General features: G+C 34.5%; 2 protein-coding genes across 4 annotated transcripts; both read right to left on the bottom strand.

The window, feature by feature from the left end:
* Positions 1-632: 632 nt before the first annotated feature.
* On the bottom strand, positions 633-7785 carry LOC131009216 (glutamate--cysteine ligase, chloroplastic-like). 3 transcript variants are annotated; one of them, XM_057936471.1, is made up of 17 exons: positions 7626-7785; positions 6514-6860; positions 6074-6224; positions 5706-5813; positions 5069-5161; positions 4339-4422; positions 4135-4203; positions 3998-4068; positions 3837-3905; positions 3327-3420; positions 3140-3229; positions 2978-3058; positions 2515-2607; positions 1853-1933; positions 1649-1718; positions 1087-1177; positions 633-964 (listed from the first exon to the last, which is right to left on the bottom strand). In XM_057936471.1, the coding sequence occupies exons 2-16, from the start codon at positions 6849-6851 to the stop codon at positions 1089-1091; spliced, it is 1581 nt and encodes a 526-aa protein (XP_057792454.1). In that variant the 5' UTR covers positions 6852-6860; positions 7626-7785; the 3' UTR covers positions 633-964; positions 1087-1088. The 3 variants fall into 3 exon arrangements, with proteins under 3 accessions (XP_057792454.1, XP_057792455.1, XP_057792456.1); XM_057936472.1 differs by having other exon boundaries at positions 633-957; XM_057936473.1 differs by lacking the exon at positions 7626-7785 and adding an exon at positions 7512-7610 and having other exon boundaries at positions 633-957.
* A 3543-nt stretch (positions 7786-11328) lies between these two features.
* Positions 11329-14560, bottom strand: LOC131009248 (probable transcription factor GLK1). Its single transcript, XM_057936519.1, has 6 exons — positions 13736-14560; positions 13243-13383; positions 12474-12815; positions 12317-12367; positions 12089-12223; positions 11329-11712 (listed from the first exon to the last, which is right to left on the bottom strand). The coding sequence occupies exons 1-6, from the start codon at positions 14156-14158 to the stop codon at positions 11563-11565; spliced, it is 1242 nt and encodes a 413-aa protein (XP_057792502.1). The 5' UTR covers positions 14159-14560; the 3' UTR covers positions 11329-11562.
* Positions 14561-15033: the final 473 nt, after the last annotated feature.

Raw genomic sequence — 15033 nt, 5'->3', positions numbered from 1 at the left:
TAAAACCCGTGCCACTCTCTCCTAGCTCTTTCATGGATGGAGGGAGTATTTTTTTTGCCATTTTCAGAAACTAGTCTTGCTTCGTGGGACAGACCAAAAAGGAAACTTAGTCTTACTTCATGGGACGGAGTCCATCCAAAACAGTAAATTATGTGTTGTGCTATAATTTACTTAGCATACATCGCAAATTCATAATTTTTTATACGTGTACAAAGTTAATTTATTGTACAATGTGTACAATTTGCTGCTTCGAACATATAGTTCTCATATTTATCATTTGAACCATTATTGCTCATTTTAAATAGCAAAGTGGCTGGCACAATGGAGAAGAAGAGTATTTTTAATTTTTGGCTTTTCATTTTTCAATGGTGTCGAAATTCAAATCGAGTTTCAAAAGCAGGGCCAAATCACCTTTTCCATTGTCGAATTTCAAGTGCCAGGATATTTTTGTTACAATCTCTTTTATTCATATTATCGATAGTTCATAACACTTTTTTGATAAGATAATAGTTTGCTATTAAAGTGACATTTAAGACGAAAGAAATCACACCCTCACAAGCCATTAAAAGAAAATTCAATTATACCTTAACAACGAATTGCCTACATATAAAGTGTACTTAAACAGATCATACAAGGCAATGATAATTATAATTTAATTCTTACATCAATTTGTTAACTATATTTAATTAATCCATACAAATTCAAAATCCTAACAGAGTAGCAGTTATTTCTTGGTATTTTACAAACACAAGATAAGGAATTCATTTTTTCCGGTAAACAACATTCTCAATCAACATTATTTTCCTAGCAACGAAACGAGCCTTAAGGTTAAGAAACTTTCATCTAATCTAACCTTTCTGTTGGGCTTCAAACCGGAAAAGTTTGAACAATGAAAAGTTTCAACTACCAACTCATTATTTTGGACGCAAGCCTTAGTCGTAGCATCGAATTGTCCCGCTGCAATCTTGAAAAAGACACGAATAAAAAATGTCGATAATATTCCCAGGTTTCCTTGAAAAAGACGCAGCGAGAAGCTAACTTAACAAAATAAAATAAAATCGAGCATGATTAAATTTCTCAAACGACCTCTAGTAGAGCAGCTCCTCAAATACAGGATCGATGTTTTGTCCCCACTTCCCGTGGTACAGAGCAAGGAGCTTTTCCGCTGGAGTTATACCTGTATTATGCATTTTCACAGCAAATATCAAGCTAAATTCATTTTAAAGAGGATGTAGATAATAGATGAATGATTGAACACTAAGGGGGTGTTTGCTTCGGGTGATGGCTTCGTAAGATGAAATAATACAGGCTAAACTACAACATACTTTTGCGGATTGTATAATTTTGAGCTTGCTTGATCATGTAATCCTTCAAACACTCAATCCTATGGGTGCAGTATTTTTCGAGCATTTGTGGAATGGTAGTGAACTCATTTTAGGTACAAACAATGGATGTTGAGGATGTTTCAAAGAGGATTTCATATCCCATAACAGTATAGTCATTATTGGATCAGATGAGAAACAAATTTGACAAGTATCCAAGAATTAATGCATGAAAAGTAAGTTAATTTGCATGACAGACTCTCTCGGTAAGGAATGACTAAATGAGCTGTTAGATTTTGAGCACGTGTAAGACCTTCAGTGCTCACCTGTATTAACAACTTCAGTCAGTTCATTTAAAAATCCGGTTTCCTTGAAGCCTCTTTTTTCCAAGCCATCCTATGAGAAAGAAACATAAAGAAAGATGAATAGTGGACAGGAAGAAATGATGGAAGACCACTCAACCTAGTCTTGTTGAGTGAAAGCTATCACGTACAAATCAAGGAAACCAGGACAAGACAAGAAGGGGTCACCTTAGCAAATTTGACAACTTCTTGCGCGACATGCTTCAGCAGTCCGTCACGAAATGGTGTCTTCAGCCCATACTTTGGGACCTACTACAAAATTTTAGATTAAAAGGGATCTTCATGGCTAACTATAAAAGAATTTCACAAGTTCCGAAATGGTATTGAAGGACGATAAAAGATATCTCAAGCAGTTACTCGTGTTTTCTACTACGAAAGAGAATAGAGCGCCGGATTTTTAACCAACCTTCAGAAAGTTGGGGTTCGTCAAGGAGTGTATAAATTGGAAGATATGGGAGGCATAGATAAGAAATTATAAAGCTAAGGAAGGTAGCGTGCTGATTAGTCTTCTGCCCATTATTTCATCACAAGTCTTCTTTGGTTTGTCGATGCAGACAAAATTCTATCTCACCAAATTATTCTTCTAATCCAGCATTAACCAATTTCGTAAAGATATTTCAAGCCAACTGGAAAGAAGTTATTTCGGAATGACATTTATTCTTAGCAAGATCACATACCTCACCTCTGAGATATGAAGAAATCTTTTAACAGATTCATAGTAAATGAACCAATGATTTTCAATTAGCCAAGACATGCGATTAAGAACTCTTGTCTATTTCTTAGATATCAAAATAAGATTGCAATGACAGTCAGCCTACTGAGCATGTTACCTCATTTCTAAGCATCTGTCTTTCCTCAGGTGTCCAATCTGCCGTCATGTCCAGAACACTTTGTAGAGCGACCTTGTCATACAACAGACCAACCTGAAACTCAGTGATTTTAGTACAGAGCTCTGTAATGCAACCAATTTAGTGGAACAAACCCAAATAAAAACATAGCAAAGAAGGAATCTTGAATCAGATCAACTTCTATGTCACTACATGCATTATACAGATTTCTCTAGGCTTCTTCTGCCTATATCACACTCCTTACTAACCCCACCAGCTTTGTCCTTCAATCTATGAAGAGCTAGAGAAATATCACACTTAAGGTAAACGAACATGTATCACTAAATTTTTACTATAAGTCATTGAATTCTTATGTTTTCCATTTTCATAGTTTAATAAATGCAAGCGTATAAACCACATAAACAAAAGAACAAGATAAAATACTATGTAAATTAAGATAATATACCCAAAATGCAGGCAGTGCACATAGCCGCCTCCAAGGTCCTCCGTCAGCGCCCCTCATCTCCAAGTATCTTTTAAGCCTAACCTGGGGAAAGATAATAACTGAGATTCATAAATGAGGAAGATGACTGCCAAACATTTTTTCTCAATTATTCACAATACGAACCTCTGGAAATATTGTTGTTAAATGATTCTCCCAGTCGTTGAGAGTTGGATATTCACCTGGAAGACAAGGAAGTTTCCCAGCCAAAAAATCCTGCAGAAGATTTATAAGAGACAATAACAGACATGCTCACGCCCAGCAGAATTACATGAAAGAATATAAATAGAAAGAATCAGGTGAAGGTAAATACCCGGAAGGACATTCCAGTACAATCAATATACTTTTTCTGCCGATAGACAAAGTACATAGGGACGTCAAGAGCATATTCTACATACTGTTCAAACCTGTGCCAGCAAGCACATTAAATACAATTATAGAAGGAGTCCATTAACATTTGAAAATCAAATCACAGGTGTTCAAAGTTCCTACAGATTTAGTGACAGCATAAGAAAACTTCAAATCAGGAATGTTAAAAGTAAACATCTAGTTTGAGATTTTCTGTTATGACACATACAGGTAACTCCCAATTCAAATATATAGAACGTACTGGGATCAACTACTGGAAGAAGTAAAGTGGTCATCTACAAAAGTTAAAACAGAAATTAATTTGGGAGATGTGTCAAGACTCATAGACTACTGACATAAACATAGACTAAGTAGGAATAGTACTGTCTTATGGGGCAGCACAGCAGACTAGTTCCAACTTCCAACAATAACGAGATCGGCTACATAGCCAAGAGTTGGCAAGAAGAGGACTTACCCAAAGGAGTCATCAAAGACAAAAGGAAGCATTCCAGCTCGGTTATTGTCAGTGTCTGTCCATATTTGGCTGTGCAGAAAAATGAATTATATGTGAAATCAACTTCTTAAAGCTAGGGAAGTAAAAAAAACTGAACTGTCTTAATTATGGGACAACACTACCTTCTCATGCTAAGATAACCATTTGGTTTCCCTTCAGTGAATGGTGAATTTGCGAACAATGCTGTAGCTATCTATTTAATAAATACATCAGTCCCACATAATTAATTATTTCCTGCAAAAGATAAATGCCAACTTACAGGCTGTAAGGCAAGGCCAGCCCGGAACTTCCTTATCATATCAGCTTCAGAATCAAAATCCAGGTTCACCTATATAAGACAAAGTGAAAACAAACTTGACAAAGCTCTATAAAGCTGGAAATATGGAAGATGAATAAAGTATGGTGAGAACCGAAAAATGTAATAATAGCAAGCTGTAAATGAAAATTCGGCATCACTCCTCACCTGAACAGTACACGTTCTAAACATCATATCAAGTCCCAGCGACCCAACTTTGGGCATGTAATTTTTCATAATTACATACCTTCCCTGAGAATAATTATGCTGTCAGTATAGATAGAAACTCATCAAATCTTATATAGTCATTAAACCTTATACAAACAGGCCAAGGTCAAATTGCAATACACAATAGACTATCCCATAACTGAAGGAAACAGATATGCCATGATGAAATACAATATCCTAAAACATATGGGAAAAAACAAAACAGTTAGAACTGCCCTGAGAACATTTCAGATAGACTAGTTTAATAACTATGTCCAAATCTATAACTCAATTACCCAACATGGTTTCTGTCTATAGGGATCCAACTAATAATTTCGAGAATAATTTCTAATTCCCTGAGCAGATAACGGCAAAATAACTATTTGACACATTAGCTCAATGTTCAAGCCATTCATGTGGATACATTATCTTTCAATCGCAAGCTTCTCAGGAAATGAGATGAAGATGTACTGTGGGCGTACCTTGAAAGTTTTGTTAGTAGGGTTCAAGAGTAGTGCTTATGACATCAGAGCGTTATTATCAAGAGTATTGCCGAATGAAAAGTTACAAATTGCATTGTAGGTTATATCCATGTATATGTAGAAGAGTAGATGATTAAGTTTCTTATTCCTAGAAATTACAGCCTCAACAAATTTTGAAACTTAAATATATAAGTTCAAATATATGTTACCTTGGGCATTATTGGTATGTCTTCACGTCTCCATTTGGGCTGGAAGCCAATTCCCAAAAATCCAATCCCCATTTCCTCTGCAACAGCCTTAACCTGTGCATTTCATTAAACCAATTATTATCTCTTGAAGTCTGATTTGGCTGGTTAAAGACAGTTTCTGCAAGTACAATACACTTGGCATCTTTGACTTTGAGGAAAGGAGAGAGAGAAGAGAAACATTCTCAGCACTCCACCCGGGAGGTTGATCTTTTCGAAATTCGATCAGATGCATGAAATAAAGGCACCCAATTTAAAAGGGCACATGGGCATGAATTAGAATTACACTTCTGCAGAAAGCTTCTCTCATTTAAGGTGCATTTTGATTCTGGCTAAATCTTTTGATAATATGATATCTGATTTCGTGATAGGAATTGATTCTAGCCAATAATATCCCCACTCATTCTGATTTATCATCACATCCAAAAGAAACACTATAGTTCTTCTTTCTTGTGCAGTTGACGTAGTGAGGAACAATTATATGATCATCTTGACCAAAGCATATCAAAAACAAAGAAACAAACAAAACTTTTATGTAAGAAATAGAAAGCCCAGAACACTAGATTCATTAAACTTTATACCACAAAACAGATCTACAAACCTGATAAAGATGAGAATTGACTTCAGCACAGGTTTGATGCAAAGTTTCAAGGGGTGCACCACTAAGCTCAAATTGGCCACCAGGCTCCAGTGAAATACTTTGTTTATCCTGCCAGTTATAATAAACTTGAACAGTTTCGGTGTGTTCTTAGCACCATAAATTTCAGATACAGGAACAGTGCTGTTCCAATTAACTTATTCTTTTACTTGAATCTAAGGTCTAGCAATATGTATCTGATAGAATAGGAGTTTAATACATATTAGCAATTGCTTTATGTTACATAGAAACCAGCATGTGCATAGCATAGACAGAATATTTGGAAGAATGGCAAAATATTTTTCTGGGAATTGAATAAATAACTTACATACCTGTTTGAGTCCAATAATGTTTTCACCTTCCATTATTTTATCCCAGTCAAATCTCTCAGATATAACATTAAGAAGCTCTGCTATCTGTTCGTATTTCATGGGGCTTAATGTTCCGATCTCAAACCCAAACTTTTCATGTTCAGTGCCTATCCTGTACGATACAATGGTATATGGTTTCAATCAGATGTCAGATTTTTATTAAAATAAGAAACACCCAATGTATACATACTCAAACTATGTTAACTAGAAATATGAATCCAAACTGCTGGTTGGATTCTAATAATGAAGCAAAATCGTTATTCATAAAATTCAAGGAAAAAAAAAACTTGTTGTTTTGGAACAAATAAGAACTGCTGAATAGCAACTCCAGAGCACAGGGTACTTTTGCAAGAACAAGATGCAATCAAAATCTTAGTACCAAGAATAGCTATAACTTCAACCTCCAGTTTTCCTTGGGCTTGCAACCCGAAGCAAGGTAACCTACGAGATCTTCTTTTGTAAGTGGCTCGGTCGAGATAACAGCATCGTCTGTAGGAGGACTTGCGGCAACAGTTTCCTGGCGCCCTCGCCTCCTTCCCACTCCAGTGCCAACAGAACTCGAGCTTGGTTTCACCTTCAGGGAACTCCACGAAGGGGATCGCAGACCTAAGAAGGTTTCCTTTGGCCTGGATGAGTCAACTGTGTTGGCAAAGCTATTAACTCCATTGTGCCTAGTTTTACACTGTATAACCTCTGACTGAATGCTATGAGATGAACCAGGATGGGACATCAATGCCATGGCTGGCAGCTGCACAAAAGACATTAAAGAACCATATATTAAGCTTAAGAAAAACGTTGGTTCACAGTTATATCGACAAGCTGAAGGCTGAAGCTGGTACATGAAAAAAAAATCATATACAACGCATGGTTCTAGACATTTTTGTAATGAAAATTCAAGCATATTACACATTAGAATGGTATCATCAGGCCAAATACTCAATGCACATTTCAGTAACAATTACATGATTCATTGAAATCTTAAATGACGCAATACGATTTTCATGTCAATGGTCCAGTACTATCTTTACGAGTTGGAGAATCAATAGGGGAATGATCATCAAAACTCTAAACCTGCTGGTCCTCAGATTAACCTTGAAAGTTCAACATCTTTTTCCACAATTCGAAACTTCACAACTTTTTAGCTTATGTACATATGTTAACGTTGACACACACACACACACCACGCACACATATGCGTACACACATTTTGAATTCTTACAGATCATGAAATTATAAATCACAATTATCATAACCGCTGATTCGATTTACAAATTTTCAGCTGCTCACTCATTTCCAGTAACCAATTAAACAATAGAGAGTAATCCACAAGTATCTCAAAGAGAAAATTGAACTATTGTAAAAAAATGTTTAACTCTAGAAACACATTCTCAAACAGAACCTAATCCATTGCGTAGAAACCAACACCAGCATAATCCGAAGGAAAGAAAAATCACAATCGGTGTAAATTAGCCTTAGACTCAAAAGCAACGAAACAAACTCAACGCGATAATACCTTTAATCGGCTTGAGATAAACAGAATCAGAAGCACGAAATGGAAATGGCGTGATTGAACAGTAGAATTTAGTGAGCAGAAACCCAAAAGAGGAAAAGAATGGCGTAGGGGTTCTATGATGTGCGGCAGAGTCCACTCTTTTTGCTGTGGTCCATTCCATTTGTCATCTGAAATACATTTGGGGAGAAAATACAATATTCTTTCCAACTTTAATTAGTTATATTATTTTAAGTTTCATAAAATGATTTATTGATGTTGTAATGATCTGGTGGTAGAATTTCCCAATCTGGCTCGAAGATATTATTCATCGTGATTTATAATATAGTTGCTTCGTTTACCCCTCAAAAAGAAAAAGAAAAATATGTCCAAATATTTAAATTGGCAATTGAATTTTACGCGTGATTTAAATAATACTCCATTCGTCCCAATATAAGTAATCACTTTCTTTCCGGCACGAAGATTAAGAAAGTGATAGTTAACTTTAATCATGTGCCGTCCATTTTTTTAATGACTTTATTAGTGAGTTAATTACAACTACCTTTTGTAACAACCTTAATTTTCCATCTTTTAATATTTTTAAATTTAGTTTAATTTTAAATTTAATTAATTTAAATCTGGAATTTTAAATTAAAATTAAAATTAAATTAAAATTTTGAACAATAAAATTTTCGGACAATTAAATATGGAGTTCTTAAAGTTGTACACTTATATTAAATCAATTTATAGAGCTGAATGAATGGACTTTTCCTATATATATAAAGGTTTATATACTTATCAATGGCCTCGTTAATTATATTTTCGTTAAACATATTTTCATAAGAGCTTATCTCAACACCTAATCTATATTAATTATAATTTAATCAATTTTAAATAAAAAAATATTTTTATTAATTATTCTCATTTTATAAGGAGAGCTCATGATGATGAGGGAGAGATCACACAAATTTTTGTCTTTTCATAATTACTAGCATTTGCATTGGTGCAATATACGAGAAATATTTTTATATTTCTTTATATATATAATTGGTACCAAATAAATTATCTTATTTATAATTATAATAAAAATATAATTTTAAGCTAATATATTTGAGTTTAATATATAAAAAAATAAAAAAATAAGAAGAATTCACAATAAAAAAAGTTGATAATATGAAAACAAATTAAAAATTAAGAAAATAAAAATAAGTTAAAAGAAAAAAATATGAGAGAGGATAGAGAATTTTATTAAGTTTTAATCTTTAAACAAATATAATTTTTACATTTTAAATCTAATGTTTACATAAAATATATCAAATTATTGCTTTTTGTCATAATCTTTAATTTGATATGCATGTAAAATATTTTATAATTAATCGAATTTCACAATTTTAGAATAAAAAAATAAGAAGATAAAGAAAAAATATAATTTACAAATAAACTTTCAATTTTATTATAATCACAAAATTGCCACACTCAATTTTGAAATTGATCGATTTCAAATTAAAAGTTATCTTTTTAATACTATTATTAGTTTCGATACGATTTGTTGGTTTCTTCAATTGTTCAAAACCTTTGGTTGGCTCTAAATTCATATAGTTGCATTGTTCTCTTTTTATTTTTTAATTTAATTATTTCTTTATTTATTTTCCATGATTTAGATGATCGACACAACGAAATAACTCGTAGAAGAAAGGTCAAATTTTTTCATGAATTTTTCTTATTTAATTATATGCGATGGTATACAAATGTAAATGATAATTGTACTAGATTTATGTTTCACCACGTGCAAAGAGCCAATATAAATCATTTCATTTACATATGGTCCATTTTGTCTTTACAACCTATTAACATTAATACAATATGTCTCTCTAGAGTAAAAATCAGTACAATGACAACACACCCTAAATAGTTTAATTTATAAACTAAAACCAAAATGGTCCTAAACAAAAAATAAAGAAAAAGTTGGTTATATATACTCTTTTTAGTTTATGTCAAAGACTATTTTAGACCTTATTATATTTTAGTTTGTCTTCTAAAATATATACGTACATTGTGTTTATTAGGTAATAAAGGTTAATTTTTTTGAAGATATAATAAGGTCTAAAATAGTCTTTGACATAAACTAAAAAGAGTAATATAATAAACTTCTCCTTTATATTTTGTTTAGGATCATTTGGTTTTAGTTTCTAAATTAAACTATTTTAGGATTGCAACATATACGAGGGTCTCCTTTGTCTTGTGAAATATGATATTTTTTTCGTACTTTGATTTATTTTGCAGAAATATTAAAGCTAAATTTGGAATAATGGTCTGAATGAAAGTTAGTAGATCATCTCGAAACGAGTTCGTGGACACAAATGGATTGCAAATTGGAATTTGAACGAGGGAGATATGATTGAAACAAGAAAGTCGAACACAATAGTGAATAGTGGTCGCCAAGATTTTCGGATTTTTGTGAGATTTTGGTCTTTTATCATTATTTTTTTATTTTTGTACTGTATTTTCCCTTTGTGCCTATATATAGGTAATTTTCCTTGGTCTATTAGGCATCTCTCTTCTCCTTCTTTTCATACTTTTTAGTTTTTAGTTTTAGAATTTATTATTTTCATGATTTTTAGGTTTTAGATTAATTTTTCTGCAGGATTGAAGATCTAAGCTGTTCATTCAAAATTATTTCTGGGCTTTATAAATTTAATTTATTTCAATTGCTTTCTTTTTAATTATTTCTTTATTTTATTTGTTATGCCTAGTTAATTTTTTCCCCCTTATTCTAAGATTTTTTTTATTGAATTTATGTGATTAATTTATTGATGTCATATTGTCTTCCAACTTATGATATACAATATTTTCTTGTGGATTCATGAATGTGTGATATGATTTTAATATTGAGACCTAACGAGGATAAGTGGATCGTATGGAGTTATTCTTATGTGCTTTTGGAAGTTAGTAGATTTTCTTGAGACTAGCGGAGGTAGAAAATTTGCTTATCAACTATTGTAAACTACTCTAACGAGAGTATATGTGATCTCTCATCAACCGGATTAAACTAATAATTTGGATTATGTGTAGATTTAATTAATGAAATTGCATTTCCTAGGATGAGTCTTTTATATATTTTATTTTTTTATCTTATTTTATTTATTTGCATTAATAGAGTCTAGTTTTAGATTTTCATCATATCTATGCTCTCTTGCCTGGATATTGATTTAGTTCTTGTTAGGATTATTCAATGTGTTTTCGCTTGTTATTTGTTAGTCTCTGTGGATACGATACTCTGCTTACTACTTTGTATCAGTTATGCCGTGTCAGTTACAATTTGTATTGCTAATTATAAAATAGTGATCATAAATGAACAGTACTACACACGAGCAATCGTGATGTGGTTGTTTATATATGTGTTACATTGATTTGTTCATCTCATATTTAATTAGTAAAATCAGTATAATATATGACCAACAGTATTCAACTATTTTAATTAATTAATTATTCATATATTCTTATTTCTCAAAAAGGATATATATAGTCATTAATTCACGTTTGATCCATTCTCTTTATATATATTTTAGCGATGCACGCATAATTTCTTTGAGTTAATTGATTTTAAATAAAAAATATATTATCCAATCTATTTTTTATTTTACCTCTTCCGACATCAAGCCTAATTAATATTTTTTTTATAATCTCCAGCTAGCTTACATAGTTACATATATAAGACAAGTATGAATTTGAAAGTGTTCCAGCCGCGGAATACTCTATATATTTATGATCATCATAAGATAATTACCATTACAAAAAATTAAGTCCAAAGCTTCACCATCCTCATCTTGACACGAAGAAGAAGTAAGAACTAATTCACAAGAGAGAGAGAGAGAGAGAGAGAGAGAGAGCACATTAAGTGCTGGAAATGTCGTCGAGTTGGATTTGTTGTTGCAGCTAGCGGCGGAGCTGAATTAGTTAATTAAGCGCAAGTGGGCGGCACTTTGGGTACCCCTTGACGCTGCAGCTCCACCACCACGCTGTCCATTGACGGCGGCTTCAGCCCCAGCGGCAGCGGCAGCCACGGCTTCGATAGCACATCTCCGATCGCCGCGTCTACGCTCTCCTTCGACTGCACCCACATAAAATATATCCCACTTAATTACTTATTTTGTTTCCTATGTTAAAAACAAACACATTCTTCTATCGTCACATGCTGCTCTCTCTCTATATGGTCCATATGCAGTTTAATTGTCTCACTCTAAATATACAAAAAGTTTAATATTAGAATTACAAAATTCAAATGAATTATGTAACCTAAATGGATTACACAACTTATATTTACTACTTTATATACTGTAAATTCATAAACTACTAATGAATTTCAATTTCTTTTCGTATTTTATGAAGTTTGTGAATAATTAAAAAGGTGGAGGAATTTACATAAATGAAGCATATTGTTTTCCTTCTATGATGAGTTGGAAAATTTAAGAGAGAAAGGGGCTAACCGGATGAACGTCGGAAGGGGGTTGCGGCAGTGTTTGGCCCGGCGGCGGAGCTGTCGGGACGCCGACGCCGGCCTGCTCTACTTTGTACATGACGGGAGGCGGTGGTATGCCTGCAACTGCCGGAGTTGGGAACCTCTGTGATTTAGCAAACCCCACAAAATTAATATATTTATTCAAGTCAAAATACGAGACTGAAACACGACATATCTACGAAGGTTTCGTCGTTACCGTCGGCGGCAGATGCTGCGGCGGGAAGCAAGGCGTACCCTGAGTAGGCACCTATAAACACACACACACACAATTAAACAAAGAAATGTATATATCTAAGCGAGAGAAATTAATTAAGGCTTAGTTAATTGCATGAGAGTGCATGGTAGAAACTTACATGGTGGTGGTGGGGTAGCCAAAACGAATGGTCAGCGGGCGGCGGCTGAGACGGATGCCAAGCGTGCGGCGGAGGAGGAGGAGGCGGCGAAGGGGTTAGATGTTTTGGCCACATGGGCATCACTGATTGGTCGACGGATGGGTGACCCCACACGTGTAGGGGTCTAAAATGGGGCATTGGAGTCACCGGCGGAAACCCCATGGTTGGTGCAATCCAAGGGTTTACATGCTCTCTCTTGCCGCCCGCCGCGGCGGCGGGGCCGCCGTACACCTGCCGCCTCTGGCTCCAGCTCGCCGCCTCCGCCTCCCGGGCTAACAAGTGCTTCCGGTGGGAGCGGTATTTCTGTGGATTATAGTTTATGATTAATTACATATATAGCGTTACTATTTGGAGGAAAAGAATAAAAGGAAGCAAAGTGTGATAACAATTGGAATACCCTTTTTCATCACTTGTTATGATTGAAGAAAGATTGTGGATTTAGAAAATAAAAAATAAAAATTCTTGGCAAAATGTGACAATTTTTTACCACCTAGAGAGAAAGAAAAAAGTGACACAAAAAATTGGAATCAACTAATTAACACAAAGACAAATTTCTGCAGACAAGTTGAGGAAATCCATTTGACTTGTGCAGAAGTACTGAAAAGAGAAATAATGGGACAAACCCCACCTCAAAATTCTCAAAAAAATTCTCAGAAAATTATCAAAGGATTAAGCTAAATAATAGTTAGATGATTAAATTAAGCATATATATATATATATGTATACATACTTGAAGATGGCTAGCAATGTTGTGTCGAGTGAGACAATCGATTCCCATGAGCTCCAGAATTCTGGAAGGAACCGCCTTGTCGACGCCGAGCTGCTCCACCGCTTGCACAAACCGCCGGTGAAGTTCCGGCGTCCAATCCACCTGCGCACAGTTCAAATCTTCAATTTAATTTTCTTCAAACTCGTAATTTGGTAAACACATACACATTCTGGTTTAGGTTTCATTAAATTTGAAAACTACATTTCATAGGCGAGATTGGATAAGTTTGATAGGGCACACACAGATTCTCGTGACCTATATATGCATATGTATGCTTTTCCCATGAAGTGCGGGAGATTCATAAATATGAGAGAGAAAATTGGGGGAAAATTTTGAAAATCTATCAATTCCATTTGGATAACGCCTTTCTCGAGCTAGCTAACCCTAGCAATGGCGAAGTGATTATCAGATTTAATTAGTACTAATTAATTATTAATGATTTCATCACAATTACCTTAACTTTCCTCTTCCCCGAGGAGTTTTTGGAGTGAGAGATTGATTTTCTCCCTCTGTCAGCCTCCTTGGGCGACGGATTCATCTCATCTTTTCCGCACGCAGCAGCTTCCTCCGCCGGAATAACATGCTGCTGCTGCTGTTTCTCGGAGGTGTTCTCGTCGTCCGATTTGTCGAGCGGCGTCGTTTTCACCTCCGATTCCTCACTCGCGCTAACCGAAAACTCGGCCAGGAGCTCAGGGTCCATCTCCAGATCCGGCAGCACGTCGCCGTCGCTGATGCCGAGGAAGAGATCGTCGAAATCAATGCTGTCGAGCAGATTCCCGCCCGCGAAATCGACGAACTCGCTCTCGTCGATCGAGAAGCCTTCCATCTCGCCTTCTCTCTCATTCTTAGGGTTTCTCAGTGGCGACACAGCTAGCATTAATCCCAATCCGATCGCCAGAAACCTCTCTCTTTCTCTCTCTCTCTAGATTCTTGTACAGATTTATATATATACGTATATGTCGGAGTTGGAAATGCTAAGTATGGATTGCTTGCGATATAATTAAACTCGGCAGCAGCTAAAAACCTCTACGTGTATCTGTGTTGTGCAGCACTTAATTTATGTTTCTTGATGAGAAAATGGAAATCTATCTGATTTATGAATCTGATGGGAGTTCAACTTTTTGCCAATTTAAGAGAGAGAGAGAGAGACAGGGTGGAGATGATGTCCACCACAATTTGGTTAGGGGGCCTCTCCACATAGTTTGTTTTTATGCTATTGTTTTTTTGGTTTTATACATATATATGCTATATAATTAATGCACCCCTTCCATCCTGTCTCGCTTGATCTAGTTCTTTTCGACATCGTTATTTATGAGACTAAGATTATAATATAAAAATACGTGGATCATATTGATTATACGAAAAGAAAACAAATCAAGGTGAATGGAATAATCTGAAAGGAAAAGCAGACTAAGAGGGTGTTTGGCTAAGTTTATTTAAAATAATTTATAAGATGTAGTTTCTTAATATCTTATAAGTTGTCAAAGTGTTTGGATAATTGAGCTTATAAGTCAAAAAGAAAATTTTAATTAGAGAGAGAAAATAAAAAAGACATGATATATAATAAAAATAAAAAATTCTAGTTGAGTTATTTTTGTAAAATGAGTTTTGCTTATAAGAAAATGAGAAAATAAATTGGGGTAGAAGAACTTAATTTTTGGCGATCTTATAAGCCGTTAGAGTTTAATTTTACAGCTTATAAACTCCTTAAAAACTTATTTTGCCAAATAATTTAAACGAACTTATAAGCTC

This window comes from Salvia miltiorrhiza, chromosome 2, assembly GCF_028751815.1.
Source record: "Salvia miltiorrhiza cultivar Shanhuang (shh) chromosome 2, IMPLAD_Smil_shh, whole genome shotgun sequence".
Lineage (NCBI taxonomy): Eukaryota > Viridiplantae > Streptophyta > Magnoliopsida > Lamiales > Lamiaceae > Salvia > Salvia miltiorrhiza.
The sequence above is the reverse complement of the archived record's forward strand: the minus strand, read 5'-3'. Positions and strand labels throughout refer to the sequence as shown.